Consider the following 15364-nt stretch of genomic DNA (forward strand, 5'->3'; position numbering starts at 1 on the left):
AGCTCTGGTTCCCTCTGTCTGAGTGGTACTGATATGTTGCAGAAAAAAAAAGTGGAAAAATGAAAATGGAAAATTACCTCCAAAACCTTGAAATTCATCTAGTAGCTGGTTAACATTAAGCTTCAGGAAAATCTATGGATTAAGTCTAAAATCTAACCATTTTAAATGAACTCATACAAATCTGCCAAGATGATATGTCAAATATCCAACATATGGTCAGCCAGTGTTCAGTTCACCCCAACATGCCCATGATGAGTGACTACACTTATTGATTCAACTCAATAATCTGTATTTGCAAGTAGAAAATACAGAAAATACTCTATAACATAAAGATAAAATCTTCTTTTTTCTTTATATTTGCTTTTGCTTTTCCTTTTTTTTTAGTAAAAAAAATCTGAATAGATAATGCTCCAAAAAAGTAATGTGATCTGTTTTTATTACAAATAGTCATAAAAAAAAAAATAATCTGACACTTTGAGCAAATTTGCAACAATAAAGCAACTATGCTTGATTGCAGGTGCACAGCCTGTAATCCCAGCCAGGCTTGGAGCCGCTGTGAAGCAGCCACATCTAAACAGAGTTTTCCTCTGGGACCTGTTACCATAGTCACAACCATCACACAGATTAGAACCTGACCTTGGGGAGATGCGCAGCCTCTTCTTGCTGATCTCACTATGATTAGGAAACAGGGACAGACAGAAAAGCAAAAGAATATGTGCGACAATTAAGCAATTTGTTTTTTCCCCCAATCAGCAGAAACACAGTCACTACCCGAGATGTCAGCCGCTATGCTGAATTTGTGCGGAAAAAAAAAATCACAAATTTGATAAACTTACCTTCATTTTCAGCTAACGATCAAAGTGGATAGATTTTTAAAGCAAAGCATTATAAAATACATCGATATTTAGCTTTATTAATAATTTTTCATGAAAATACACACTCATTTATTTGTTACATGGAGTGTTTATGTAAGTAGAAGATCATACTGTACTTCCCCAGTCCCAGAGAGCCCAATGTTTCTCTGCACCTGTTCCCAGAAGATTGCAATGGAAGATCCACCAGTGAGACTTCCTGGAACTGGCAGCATCCCCTGCTGTAGTGAACTGGGCATGAAAACAAGCTCCATTAATGAGGTGCCTGCAGAGCCTGCAAATGTTTCAGATAATGGTGGAAAGTTTTTTTTTTTTTTTTTTTTTTCCCTAAGTCTCTCAAAGTTGAATTTAACAAGTTCTATGATTATAATGACCAACTGGAAATCCATTAAAAAGTTGTGCAGTCAATTCCCTTCAAACTCTATATACTGTAAGTCCCGGGCTCTGATTGCAGAGGAGATTGCACTCTCCACAATAGACTTGTAGATTATATACATCACCTTGCTGCAAACATTGAAGGACCTGAGTTTTTTTCAAGAAGTAAAGCAACAGCTTTACTGTTGCATCTGTTGACCAGGTGAACACCAAAGTATTTATACTCCTCTCTTTCTCCCATGATGGAAATAATGCTTAGCCTAACTCTGTTTCTCTATAGCCACTGATGACTGATGGGTGGGGATTTTATGGCTGACATCATCTGGACATGCAGCCTTCAGTTCCTCCAGCTGCCTCTTCACTTGACTTCTAGAAACAAGACAAGTCGGAGGCAAAAAGAGGAGCAGCATCTCCTAACTTGGTTGAAGACAAACGGGAGGTGTGGTGGGAGGTAAAACATTTAAGGTGTGACAGACAAACTGATGTGTTTGGTCAGAAAAGAAGGATGCTGAGTGTCTTCAGCTTCCAGTGACCACTTCCTCATAATTCTCTTCGTTGCAGGTTCCCTAAAAAAACAAGGAGTTTATATTCCAAGCAGAGCAAAATAAGCTTGTGATCTGATTTTTCCACAGGAGGTCTTGCTTTGGAGATGTATAAATCTGTGACATTTGCATAAAACAAATCCAACGTCTTGTTTTTTCCCTCGTGGAGCAGCAACCTTCTTGAATAACCTTCAGAGATTGCAGAGTCTTGCCTTGAAAAGAAAACTGTTCTTTGTGCTTTGTACTGTATGATTTCGCAATGAATAAAGATGCACTTCATTCAATACAAAGGTTGTGCAAAGTCCCCAAAACTCCAACATCTCAACAAATCTTTTTCGCATATGAGAAACAGGAATTGTGCTTTTCTTAATGTGACTCTTTGTGTGTGTTTGGTCATTTTTTGCCTCTACAAACACACAAAAGACAACATTTGTGCTGAGATTTTGTTATTATGGTCATCCCATGGAAGCATGCTATGTGTCATAAGAGCAACAATGTGCCACATTTCATAACTGTATGTTTCTGTTTAGCCCCTGGCTTCAATATCACAGATGGATTTATTTTATTTCATGGTAAATGATAGAAAAACTAACCCTGCTGCATGTAATTCATTCATGAGTTCTCTTTCTGTGCAGAAATACAGATACTGTCAAGATCTTACTGCAATTTTTAAAAATATTTTTCATTCAGTTAATTTAAATGTGGCAGATTTTTGTTTCTGGTGACTGTACGTACAACTATCTCACTTTTAGTACACAAAGTATGACCTGGTATTGTAAATAGGTGTTCATTCTGCAATAGAATTTAAATTGCTTCCAAAAATCGTCTTTGTGGGACCAAATGTTGTTGTAGCCTCATTTGGTCAGCAGAGGTCAGTGTTGTATGGACGTTCATTCATGAAATGTTCTCATCTGAACGGAACTCATTCATCAGTATTCCCTTTAGCTTTATCTGGGCCAGATGTTTGTAGTTTTTCTTTACATGAATAGTAATTCAAACAAAGTTTCTACAACATAAAACATAAGCTGTTTTGTTACAATGGAGTGACACTGCTCTTTTGTTCCTTTGTCTTGCCATCAGCTCATGTAGTCCCTGTGGTTCCATCAACTGAATAAACTACTTTAAAATGTTTACATTTGCAGGCAGATGATGAAGTGTCCATGGCCTGCAGCAAATGTTAATATGTTGTTTTATCTTTGAGTGAAGTAACAAATACGTCATTGGGCTCAACCACTGCTTACCTGTGGAAATGAATATGCCTCAGGGAAACAGCTTAGTGCTCCCAAGGATTTACATGTGTTAATTAATTTTGTTCTGTAAATATATTTGTCCCTGAATTTGAATGTATTTGTCCAGTTCACATAATTTTTTTTTTTTTTTTTTTTTTTTAAACGTGTTAATTTAAAACCAAAGGGGTGGGGGGGTAATTGACCAGCTGTCACCATAACCATGTCTCTATGGGTAATGTAGGCCTCTCCCAGTGTTGCTTTTTGCTACCATTTACAGTTGTGATTCAGCTGTGTTTACAAGTGCATTGGTGTTAAATTTGTATGTAACCACTATGGTTTAAACTTACAGTCTTTTTGTGTTCTTATGTGTATAATTATAATTCACACTGATTGATAATAATAATAATAATTATGGAACGCATTGAGGCGGAACTGTTTGTCCTACTCGAATTTCTTCACGATACTTTATAGCAGAACACACGCTGCAGGGAGAAGCCGCGGATTTGATTTTCCGAGGCTAACTAGTTAGCGCGTACCCTGCTGTGTGCAGCTTTCTTCTTCAACAGGAATGTCACTATTTTAAGACAAATCACAGCGTCAACTTAAAACAAAACAAAATGAACCTCGATAGACTCAGAAAACGAGTTCGGCAGTACATTGACCAGGTGAGTGAACTGGAGCCCTTGTTGGTTTCTGTGTTGCTAGCAGATGCTAATTCCCAGCACACTTGACGGAAAAAAAGCTTCACATTTCACCGGGTTACCAACAAAACGAAAACTCTAACATAAGTGAAAACTGCGTATATAACTAACCTTGTGTTTTCTTATGTGCTTGTTTATAGCAACAGTATCAAAGTGCGCTGTTTTGGGCCGACAAGATAGCATCCCTTTCTCATGGTGAGTAGCAGTCGGTTATCTTGTTAAATTAATTTGTACAACGACCGGAACTTTTGCTCCTTCAGAGCCTGCAGAGCGTTAAATCCAGAGTACTGACCCCTTACCTGTCCAGCGGGCAGACTTACGGATTTGGGGCGCATCTTGGTAACCTGTTGACCGTGGCTCCAGTTGTCAAGGTTTCATCATGTTATCCCCTCTAGAGCAAGGTCTGATCAAAGGAGGAGAAGTGGGATCAATTCAGTGAAACTGACCTGTTGATCCCTGTTTAAAAAAAAAAAAAAAAAAAAGAAATCGTCTTAAATACTACCATTAAAATCCTCTTGCCCTGTCTCCTTCCTTATCTGTTGAGATGTATTTATTCACTCTTCAAAAGAAAAGCTACTGCTCTTTTTCCTCTTCTATAATGTTAATGAGGCATTTCTGTTAAAACTAGAGTTGTTCAGGTATGAGTAGCTTACCGTCGAAGCTACCTGGTGTGTTTACAGTCGGTCATTTTGTGAGCAAAAGAGATAATCTAGAAAACCTGAGGGTACTGACATTATTAACACACTCAGTTTTAAGTGATTTGCTAATATAATCGAAAGTTGGAAAGGTAGCTTGGTAAGAATTTCAGCGTTGCTTTGGACCACCACGACTGAAATGAAAACACAAGGTCCCTACACGTCCTAGAAAAGTAATCAACTGCATTGATTTTAAGTATTTTTCTGTTCTGTGTGAAAATCATTTTTATTAGAATTTATGGACCGCCACCATCATTAGAGAGTTACTCTGTTCAGGGTGCCTGACACATTTTTTATGTCAACATGTCTACACCCTTCTAGATTCAAATCATCACAGCTTTTAAGATTTGAATTAGAAAAGAAAATTCATAATTTATGTCAGATATGAATGGAATTTTTTAAACTTCTCACCAATGATATTGTTGCATGAAAATGTGACGATGGGGTTTCTTTATTTGGCATGCAGAAGATCCCCAGGATATCTACTGGCTAGCTCAGTGCCTTTACTTAACCTCACAGTACCATAGAGCCTCACACGCCCTCCGTTCAAGGAAACTCGACAAGGTAGGCGGCATTTGACGCTTTTCACATCAAAGCGAGCCTGTCTGAAAAAGATGAGCCGTAAATTGAGTTTTCTGTTCTCTCACATAGTTGTATGGAGCTTGTCAGTATCTTGCTGCTAGGTGTCACGTAAGTAAATTAAAAAATATGGAAGTTGTAAAATGTTTCATGCATGTGTATTAGTGTGGATGATCACATAGGTGAATCTCCTTTATTTTATTTTATTTTTTTTTACTAGTATTCTGCCAAAGAGTTCCAGCAGGCCTTGGATATCCTGGATGCAGAGGAGCCTGTTAACAAGAAATTAGTAGATAAAAGTGAAAAGGACGACAGCGGGACAGAATCTGCAAAGGAATGGGACATGTCGCCTGCTTCTGTAAGTTAAACTTGATTTGGAAATATTCTACAAATATAACATCTTATATGTCAACCTACATAGTGGTGCAGTAAGTAGAGTTCACTGGCATAGATGTGACTGATTCCCAACTTGAAGCTTGTCTAAATAGGCAGAGTGGATTAGAACAAGGAGTCGGCTCAAAGATGAACCAAACTTTTGGAGTTCCACTTAACTTTTATGTTGTGAATTGACCTATCAGAAGCTCCCAAAAGCCTTGATATTATCAACTGTCTTTTCTGTTTTTAGACGCGTTTAATTTTGGTGCATGTGTATTTCTGATTTTGGAGAAACTACTGAAGCATCTGTGCTAATATTTTAGGAATTTAGCGAATAATTTTGTTTCAAATGTGAGTGTTTGGACAGATCTTCTTTTTCCAAGAAAATTTAAGGAGTAATCTTAATGTACAAATGTATAATGCTTAATTAAAAGATTTACAAAATCAGTTTTTAAACAGTTATTTCTTTAAAAAAAAAAAAAAAAAAAAAACACACTAAAATAATTTCCAAATTTTGTTTCCCCTCTGAAAAATGTTAGATCAGTAGCTCCATCTGCCTCCTGCGGGGTAAAATCTATGATGCCATGGACAACAGGCCCCTAGCCACCTTCAGCTACAAAGAGGCCTTGAAACTTGATGTCTACTGCTTTGAAGCCTTTGACCTTTTAACATCCCACCACATGTTGACGGCACAGGAAGGTGAGGTTAATCTGTTCCGATGACCTCATTGCCCCCTATTATTTGTTTGGTACTTCTATAATGAATTCACATTCCCATAAACATTCCTGCAACAGAAAAGGACTTCCTGGACTCGCTTCCTCTAAGTCAGCAGTGTACTGAGGAAGAAGAGGAGCTGTTGCACTTCCTCTTTGAGAACAAATTAAAGAAGGTAGGAGGCTCTGCTCTTGATTTATTTATTTTTGTACAAAAAAAAATAATATAACACATAAATAGTAAAAATAATTCTTGATAGATATAGCAGTTTTGAATGTAGTAAATTATAACATGACCCCCATTTAAGTATCAGGGCACCTATTCCTAAGCAGAGTACCCAAGTACATATGTTGGTTGATGCATTTGAAAACTAGAGATGGTGGAAATTCTGCAACGTTTAGATGCGTGTCTGGTTCAACAAACTGAATCAAATGGTTGATTCTCCTCCCCCCCGTCAGTATGCATTCAAGTTTTCCAGAGTCCTGCTATTGACCTGATTATTGAAATCAGGTGTGTTGAAGCAGAGACAAATCTAAAAGTTGCAGGACACTGGACCTTGAGGACTTTAGTCTCCTTAACAGGAAATATTTAATCTACATCATCTACAAAGGAATCCTACATAGATTATTTGCTATTTTAGCCTCAAACTACCAGGACCGGATGCTTGAAGTCGTCTTTATATTTTGTCAGTTCCTCTTGTTTTTTTTGTTTTTTTTTACCCTGGCCATTTAAAGGCCAGACTTTGTGTGTTTTTGTTTGAAATAGTAACACATTTCCGTAAGTCTTTATCAGAACCCTTTCTTTCCTGTTTTTGCTCTCGTACAGATCTATATCTGACTCTTGGTTATCACGCAGAGAACATCCAACTCACGCACTGTTGTTTTCTATTCCTCTGCAGTACAACAAGCCAAGCGATCTGGTGGTGCCGGAGATGGTCAACGGTCTCCAAGACAACTTGGATGTAGTCGTGTCTCTTGCTGAGAGGCATTATTATAACTGTGATTTCAAGATGTGCTACAAACTCACATCGACGTAGGTGTCCGTTGTTTGTTTTTTTGTTTTTTTTCCTAATAAATTGGTGGTGTTGAACGGAAAATGTGTACTTCCACTGAAAATTTGCATAAAACATTTTTTTTTTTTTTTGTTAAGCAGTCAGAGTTCCTGTTTTGCATTTGTACTAAATGTCAGTGAATTGACAAAAGCAATGAAGAAACAGAAGGTGTGACAGTTTGTACAAAAGGTGGTTGTTTCCCCCACTTCATAAAAACAGGAAGTGTAAAAGTCTCCTAACCTCTAGTTTTGACTCAGAAGATGTGATATTTTTTTTAAAAGCACGACGTTTGCTTTTCAGGGTAATGGTGAAAGATCCTTTCCATGCCAACTGTTTACCAGTTCACATAGGAACGTTGGTAGAGCTTGGAAAAGCAAATGGTAATTTAACTCGCGTAGGTTGCATGCATTTACAGACAACATTTATTAGAGTTAACAGGACTGATCAGTTTTTCTTTTTTCATTGCAGAGTTGTTTTACCTCTCGCACAGACTTGTAGACTTGTACCCCAACAATCCAGTACGTATTTTTTGTTTTCCATCTTTTCTTTAGAAATTCAAGCAATGGCTTGTTTTTGTGTTTGTAACTAAGTGACTTTTTTTTTTCTCAGGTTTCCTGGTTTGCGGTTGGGTGCTATTATCTCATGGTTGGCAACAAAAATGAGCACGCTAGGCGATACCTTAGGTAGGTATTTGCAGTCAAAAGAAAAGGTGTCCTGCTTTGTTCCTCTTGAAGTCGGGTTTCTTTTTAACTTTTATTTCCTGCAGCAAAGCCACCACTCTAGAGAGAACTTATGGTCCTGCGTGGATCGCCTATGGTCACTCCTTTGCAGTGGAAAGTGAGCATGACCAAGCCATGGCTGCATACTTCACTGCTGCTCAGCTGATGAAAGGGTAGGTAGCAACTGGTTCCCACTTGATATTGTCTCTTGTTTTTAGGCCAGTCTCTTACTTTGAGCAGCAGATTCTGTATTACTCACATCAATAATCAAGTTACATTCAAATCTTGTTTTTTTTTTTTTGTTTGTTTTCCCCCTGATTTTTATGGTCAGTGTGAACTTCAGTAAATTCTCTTCATTACACCTTCATGCCTAAACATGTTGAATTGTTACCATATAATTTGGTCTCTGTGGTAACAATCAATTGAGCAGGGATAATTAGTAAAATATTTACTTCTATGCAAAGTACTCAGACTTTTTCTTGCATGAATACACTCGAGGCAACAACAAAAATACCTCGAGATGATGTATAAACAGACATATTTAGAAATGTATTTTGCATTTGGATTTATTGGATCATTAGCTTTCCTACTCAAAAAATAAGTTCTCAAATCCTCAAGATGATGATATCAAACTCAGACCCAATACAATGGCTCCTCCTGATTACTTTAAACAGTTTGAAAACAAGTTTATTTACATTGTCGTGGTCCTTTTTTTTTTTTTTTTGCCAAGTTTTACTTTCTTTTACAATACTACATGTTTTCCTTGTACATTAAATCTGTTTGATTTCCACAGATGTCACTTACCCATGCTCTACATCGGCCTGGAGTACGGTCTGACTAACAACTCCAAACTGGCAGAACGTTTTTTCAGCCAGGCGCTTAGTATTGCCCCAGAAGACCCGTTTGTCATACATGAGGTGGCAGTGGTTGCATTTCAAAATGGAGAGTGAGTATATTGGTCCAATCAGACAAAACACAGTATTCCTAATAGATAAATGTTTTTTAAAAGTTAATTTTAGTCTTTGTGCAGCTTCTTTGATGACCCTTTTTACTGAATTTACCACTGTTGATCAAATAACCAAACAGTGTTCTGCAAATATTGCTAGCATAAGCTGCTGTTTTATAAAATATCTGCATGTTTTGCCTCCTCGACTGGTGCAGGTGGAAAACGGCAGAAAGGTTATTTCTGGATGCAATGGAGAAAATCAAAGCCATAGGGAATGAGGTGATTCATTTCAATTTAATACATGGCTTTAAAACTCACGTTCTGCATAAGCATTACTTATAATTTAATTTTTGACTTAATTTAAGGTTACCGTGGACAAGTGGGAACCTTTGTTGAACAACCTGGGTCACGTGTGTAGAAAACTAAAGTAAGTACACGGCCATTAAATTGTGTTGTGTTTTTTTATGTCCTAATATAAACTGATCAACACCTTGTAAGCTGTATTTGAACCTACTATAGATTTATTTTTAATCTGTTAACTGCTAAGCCTCTGAGGCTGTGGGGGGGGGGAGAAAAAGCATCCTTGTTTAAAAAACTGAAACTTGAACAGTCGAAGGTATTGTAGGAATGCTTTGTGTCATCTGATAAATACAAGAACTAAATGTTAGTCAATCTTCTATGTTAGTTTATTAAATTCAGTCTTTGAATAACAGCTTTTTGAAACTTAATATTTTAGAAAGTACGACCAGGCTCTGGAGTACCATCGTCAAGCTCTAGTGTTGATCCCACAGCATGCCTCCACCTATTCCGCCATAGGATACGTGCACAGCCTCATGGGGGACTTTGAAAGTGCGATCGACTACTTTCACACGGTGGGTTTAAAAGACTTTGATTTCTCAACTTGGTGCAGTTTCGTGTGGTTGGTAGTTTGTTGTTGTTAAAACCAGAGAGGTTGTGTGTAAGAAGTATTTGTAAGGATGTATTTGTAAGCATTTTAGTTTGAACAAGTAAAATATTTCAAGTAAATTATAGAACCTTCATGAAATGTTTTTGTTGGTGCTTGGTTACAATTTTGACAGGGGTATAAAAAGTAGCTTGAGATTGGATTGATGTAGGTTATTTTATTTTTTTTTTTGTTGCCAGAGTTATTGTGTTTTTGTTTTTTTTTAATTGCTATTTTCTATGATAGGCACTCGGTTTGAAAAGGGACGACACTTTCTCAGTGACGATGCTTGGCCATTGTATTGAGATGTACATCGGGGACACGGATGCATATATAGGTTTGTGTTATATTGGAAGTCAATAAATATATATTTATATTTACTCTGAATATCTTTAGCAGTTTCACTTGGTCTGAAATAAAAAAAATTCTTCATATTTTAAGGAGCTGTTTTAACAAAAATAAAATCTAAAAAAAATGTTCACATTAATGTAAGACATGTAGATATGATGTGCTAAGTTAAGAATGATTTTAGATGACTAGATAGGATCCTATGATTGCTGCTTTGTTAGATTTTGTCCATTCGATCCATAATTACACACTTTTTGGATAATTAATATAGTTAGAATGGAAAGCAGAGAAAAGGGAGTGAAATTCAGGAAAAACATTTATCAGTAAAGTAATAAAACAGATTTCATAGTGCCCTACGATTAGAAATGGTAGTAAAGTCTTGGAATGTTTCACATTTTGCTGAAGATTATGTCATATTGGCTCATTTCTTAAAGGTGTTTCCACTCTATCACATTCTGCAAATGTCCACAATTATCATAAGTAGCAATATAAATGAGTTATAAAATCATTTCTAGAATATCTATAAGACAAAGCATTGTAGGAAAATATGAGCAGTGGTTTACAATGGTTTTACCTTAGTTCAGTTGTTGAATTCAAATACCCATATAAAACAATAAGCATGAACAATACTTGCATTAATTCTGCAAGTTTAAAAAAAAATATTTATTTATTTTTCAAAAAGGCACTGACATCAATGACAAAGTGCGAGGCAGCTTGAACACCCCGGCCCTGATGAAGATGCTGAACACATCGGAGTCGACTGACCTTCAAGCCACGCCAAGGTCGGAAGAGACTAACCTGTCGATGTTGGAGACGCCGGCGTCCAATCAGGAAAAGATGATGCTGGAGACGCCTCTCCGGCTCTCGTTAACGCTGGAGTGTGACATGTACGAGAGCGACGTGATGCTGGACACCCTATCAGACGCCAGCACGTGATTTCATCCCGTCAGGAGGTGGAACTGTTGTAGCAACTGGTCGTCATAGCTACACATGTCCACGCCCCGAGGACAGCAGTCGGTCAAAAACTCTTAGCAGATGTCCTCCACCATGTGGACTCCCCGTTCTGTGTGTTATTTTTGTATCAGAATGCTCTTGTGAAGATTTTTAACATATAAGTGGCTGAATTTGTATGCAGCACATGGCGTTGTACCACAATTTCACAAGAATGCACTTTAAAGGAGGGGGAGGTGAACACATGCCTTGTTTCAAGGGTTGAATACATTTTACTTGGGGGGTTAAAAACATTGGGAACATGTGGACCCCTGACAGGAACAAACACAGCCACACACCTCGCAACACAAGGACGTTTAAAGTCACTCGGTTAATGCCTGAGGCAGGATCCTCCCTGCTGATTAACCTGTGGATCTTCACTCTGTCGAAAGAGCTGGCTGAGAAAAATCTGATTTGATTTTTGGTTATTACTACAATAAACCACACATTTATCTTAAAATCTTCGTATGCCTTGTTTTTGTCTGTCCCTGTGTGTGGAATATCATTTAGTATTAGAAAAGCATGTAAACACATTATGCCAACTGGTTAAATCTGGATGAAATACATAGATGTTTAAAACGGGTTGTGATTTAAGAAACCTTTATTTGGAATATGTATATTCTTGGGTTTGTTGAAATCAATTCATTCATCCATCTGTATATCCAGATCCTATTTTATAAGATCAATATGTTTTAATGTTTTATCAGTGAGAAGGCGTGTGTTCAGTCGTGGATGGGGCAACGGAAGGAGGGGCTCACCTGAGATCCATTCATGCAAAAACCGCCACTGGTGACAACTCTCCTAAATCCTGTGTGCAAACCGAGATCAGCGCGCCTTTCAATGGATGTCATGCCTGTTAGTTGGATTAGAAATGGGCTGTACTCCGTCTAAGACGACCGGCATTTACACCAACGATCGGATCTGTCAAGATCCGGAAACCTGTTCCACTGTTGTCCCCAACTTGAAGAGCTCTGTATCCTCACCTGAGGGACCCCGGCTGCGTTTCGATACCAGCAGTGGAAAGAACACGTTACTTAATGGTGAGTTTATGGGTACAGTGAAAAATTAGAGGTAGAAAACTTGGCTTTTTTTTTTTACTTAGGTGAAATGCAACACTGTGCATTTATTTTCAGTTCCCTTCCGAGATTCCTACAGGCGGGTAGGGAACCAGTCTGGAGAACTTGACTCCTGCAGCTCTACTTCTTATAGCTCTTCCTATTCGATCCGAGAGCCAAACAGAACCACCAGTCTCCAAGCATCTGATACAGACTGACCTCAAACTGGATATAAGTTCAGGTGAAGTTCTTGTTTTTATTAATTTAATAAATTAGACTTAGTATACACATACAGTGTAAATAGAGAATTCAGAAAACGTTCCACACAACTAAATAACCAGAAAGAATTGTAAAAACCATTAAGCAAAAAAGCATTTTCTTACCACTCGCGATATTTGACTCTTATAGTCTCGCGAGGACACGGTAAGGCTTAACGCCAAGCGAATTTAAGGGAGATGGGAAGAAATGAGGTCTGATAAGGACCAAATGACCGCGGGTAAGGAGAAAAGCATCTTCGAGATACAATTAAAAGACGTCCCAAGAGAGCAAGAAAACATTCCCGCCAACGCTAAACCGAAAGAAGAGAAGAAGGAGGTTTTTACGAAGGTACATAGCCGAGCTGTTGTTTACGAAGAGCAGACATGGAGACTCGAGGGGAGGAAAGGATGTTTCAGCACCAAGGATAGCAACAGGATCAGAAGAGGGGAATTTTAGGACGCAGTGGGAAAGCTATGCAGACTCTTATTTTTTATTTTTCCTTTTGAATTGTTTCTGTGCTACAGTTATTGGACATGTTTCTGCTATGAAGCTAACATTAATAGGTGACAGTCTAACGAAAGAATCATGTAAACGCTGCACAGCTTAATGTCCTGTTATTCCTTCATATAAAAAACAAAAAAAACAAAGCTTATTTATTTAGTTTTTGCTCCTGTATCTCAAGAAGTCGCAAACTACACCGTATTGTACCATAGTGTCCAGAACCAGCCGAGGTATAAGCGAACTAAGCCAGTGTTTAGTTTAACAGCAGGGGGAACCCAGGAGCTGTTGATGACTCTCACAATATGTAAATCAAAATATGTTTTAATGTAGTTAATGAACCACCTTTTAAAGGATCTAAGCGTTTTAAACAAACTGACATGTACTGATATATTGTAAAGCATTGTGAGTCCCTTCATTTTGAGCTCTATTTGTGTTCATTGAACATAAGGCTGTTGATGTTTATGATACACAAGAAATATTGTGTATCAATAGCGTGGCATTGATTTTCCAATCATATGAGTGTTGAAAATTGGCATCAACATTAATTCTGATTAGTATTTGCTTTTTTTTTCTTTGTGTGTTGAGTCTTTGTCATTCCATACTATTATTATTAGATTTACAATATGTGTTAAAAAATACACCAGTGCTATCACTGGCTTGTGCAACAACCAAAGCAATGCTTAATGTTGTTCTGTCATATTTTTCAGTATGTTTTTGACCATTCTACTTTCCACAATCTCTCTAGATACAAAAAAGCTTAATTTATTTGAATCCCCTGTTTACCAGGGGAGCCAATAAATAGCAGCTTTCCAAACAGCGGAGATGTAAATATCATCCAAATAATGATGGAGTTCAGTCACATCCCTTCATATCAGTAACACAGGGTTACTGACTTATATTCAGATGAATTGATAACAACCTTGAAGGTCATTCTTACACCAAAGAAGGTCACCAGAAAGACCTTTAAGGCGCAGATCGTATCGTGACTGTGACGTACACTTTGAAGGTTTAAATTATGGAGGTCAAAACTTTAATCACTTTGATGTAAAATTCATTTCCTGCACTTTTCGTTGAATAGGAAAAACACACGTATGACTTTTTTTTGTTGTCTTTTTCAGGTGGTTATTCGAAGACTCCCTCCTAGCCTGTCAAAGGAACAACTGGAAGAGCATCTCAGTCCTCTTCCCTCTTATGACTACTTTGAGTTTTTCCCAGCAGATCAAAGGTACGGTGAGGTTTTATAGCCCTGTGGTTCAATAGTCTACTGTTTTCATCCTCGTTTATTGACCGGTTTTTGCCTTTACAGTCTCTATCCCCACCTCTTCTCCCGAGCTTATATCAACTTTAAAAGCACAGAAGACATCCTGCTGTTCAGGGATCGATTTGATGGCTATGTCTTTATCGACAATAAGGGTATTTTAATTCTTTCCAAGCCCATTTTGTCTGTGTTGACAGCTTTAGCCTTCAATGTTGACTTGCGGCGTTCAGCTGTATGAAATACAAACAGAATCTCTGGAGATAAATGTTGACTTTTATGAAGGTGAATTAGACCATTTGTTGCCATTGTTGCCTTTTGACAGCTGGTCTATTTAATTTGACTCGTATTTCAATATTGACCCAGGTCAGGAATACCCCGCTGTGGTAGAGTTTGCGCCTTTCCAGAAGATTTCCAAAAAGAAGCTGAAAAAGAAAGATGCCAAAGCCGGAAGCATTGAAGAAGGTTGGAAAACAGAGGAAAATAGATCGATTCTCATTAAATGTACTAATCTTGTGTGGCATTTACATTGTTCCTGTATGTCTTTAGAATAAATTCAGCACAAGTTTAGCGTATAAACGTTTTAAACTGTATTTCATGTCCCTTCTTTTTTTTTTTTCTTTTTTCTTTGAATTTCACTCAGATCCAGAATACAAGCGATTTTTGGAAAACTACTCCTGTGATGAGGAGAAGTCCATGGCCAATCCTGAGACTCTTCTTGGGGAGATAGAAGCTAAGACCAGAGAGCTCATTGGTACAACATCACACATTTTGGACATTTTATTTTGTTTTATTTTGACTTTTTCTGACCTTATTGCCGTTTGTAATATTACTACGACCTGCAAAAAAATAAATAAATAATAACAAGTAGACAGTATATAGAGAAGTAAGTAAATGCAAAAGCACAATCCTATCACACTTACATTTTTCAATAAAATCCATATCCCAAATACCAACAATGAGATGATATTAATATTATATGATAAATTACGTTTCACTATATTTACTTTATGTATTTTATACTTGTTTGTTGCCTGACAGGTGATGCTTTGTTTTGTTTTTAAAGTTAAAATGTTGGGAAACTACGGAAGAAAAACACTGATCTATAGTTGCAGGACAGATTTTTATCTGCTCTTTTTTTTCTGTTGGAATGAATTTGTGTTGTTTTAACTGAAAAGTCTTACTCCAAACATGTCAAAGGTTTAACTTCAGATAT

General features: G+C 37.5%; 2 protein-coding genes across 4 annotated transcripts in view; both read left to right on the forward strand.

Annotated features, from left to right (window-relative positions):
* Positions 1 to 3341: 3341 nt before the first annotated feature.
* cdc16 (cell division cycle 16 homolog (S. cerevisiae)) lies at positions 3342 to 11539 on the forward strand. The gene is made up of 18 exons (XM_015037076.1): positions 3342 to 3683; positions 3860 to 3914; positions 4881 to 4978; positions 5066 to 5104; positions 5214 to 5351; positions 5908 to 6067; positions 6163 to 6257; positions 6981 to 7114; positions 7434 to 7513; positions 7602 to 7651; positions 7743 to 7816; positions 7900 to 8025; positions 8646 to 8798; positions 9014 to 9077; positions 9164 to 9225; positions 9535 to 9670; positions 9988 to 10078; positions 10772 to 11539. Exons 1-18 carry the CDS (start codon positions 3636 to 3638, stop codon positions 11023 to 11025), a joined length of 1857 nt encoding a protein of 618 aa, XP_014892562.1. The 5' UTR covers positions 3342 to 3635; the 3' UTR covers positions 11026 to 11539.
* Positions 11540 to 12532: 993 nt separating this feature from the next.
* The window catches only part of upf3a (UPF3A regulator of nonsense mediated mRNA decay), a 9794-nt gene continuing 6962 nt past the window's right edge, over positions 12533 to 15364 (forward strand). For all 3 annotated transcript variants that reach the window (XM_015037077.1, XM_015037079.1, XM_015037078.1), the window contains exons 1-5: positions 12533 to 12740; positions 14012 to 14118; positions 14200 to 14306; positions 14515 to 14613; positions 14792 to 14902. In XM_015037077.1, coding sequence (XP_014892563.1) covers positions 12600 to 12740; positions 14012 to 14118; positions 14200 to 14306; positions 14515 to 14613; positions 14792 to 14902 — 565 coding nt within the window. In that variant the 5' untranslated portion in view covers positions 12533 to 12599. The remainder of the gene's footprint in view (positions 12741 to 14011; positions 14119 to 14199; positions 14307 to 14514; positions 14614 to 14791; positions 14903 to 15364) is intronic.

Source organism: Poecilia latipinna, unplaced genomic scaffold (assembly GCF_001443285.1).
Source record: "Poecilia latipinna isolate Pla-1442-1.1 unplaced genomic scaffold, P_latipinna-1.0 Scaffold391, whole genome shotgun sequence".
In the NCBI taxonomy this organism is placed as follows: domain Eukaryota; kingdom Metazoa; phylum Chordata; class Actinopteri; order Cyprinodontiformes; family Poeciliidae; genus Poecilia; species Poecilia latipinna.

Bases quoted from the DNA above. Each gene is read 5' to 3' on its own strand.
- cdc16 (XM_015037076.1), top strand. From the start codon at position 3,636: ATGAACCTCGATAGACTCAGAAAACGAGTTCGGCAGTACATTGACCAG. The intron at 7,652-7,742 runs GTACGTATTTTT...TTTTTTTCTCAG, and splicing joins ACTTGTACCCCAACAATCCA to GTTTCCTGGTTTGCGGTTGG. The intron at 10,079-10,771 runs GTTTGTGTTATA...TTTTTCAAAAAG, and splicing joins GGACACGGATGCATATATAG to GCACTGACATCAATGACAAA.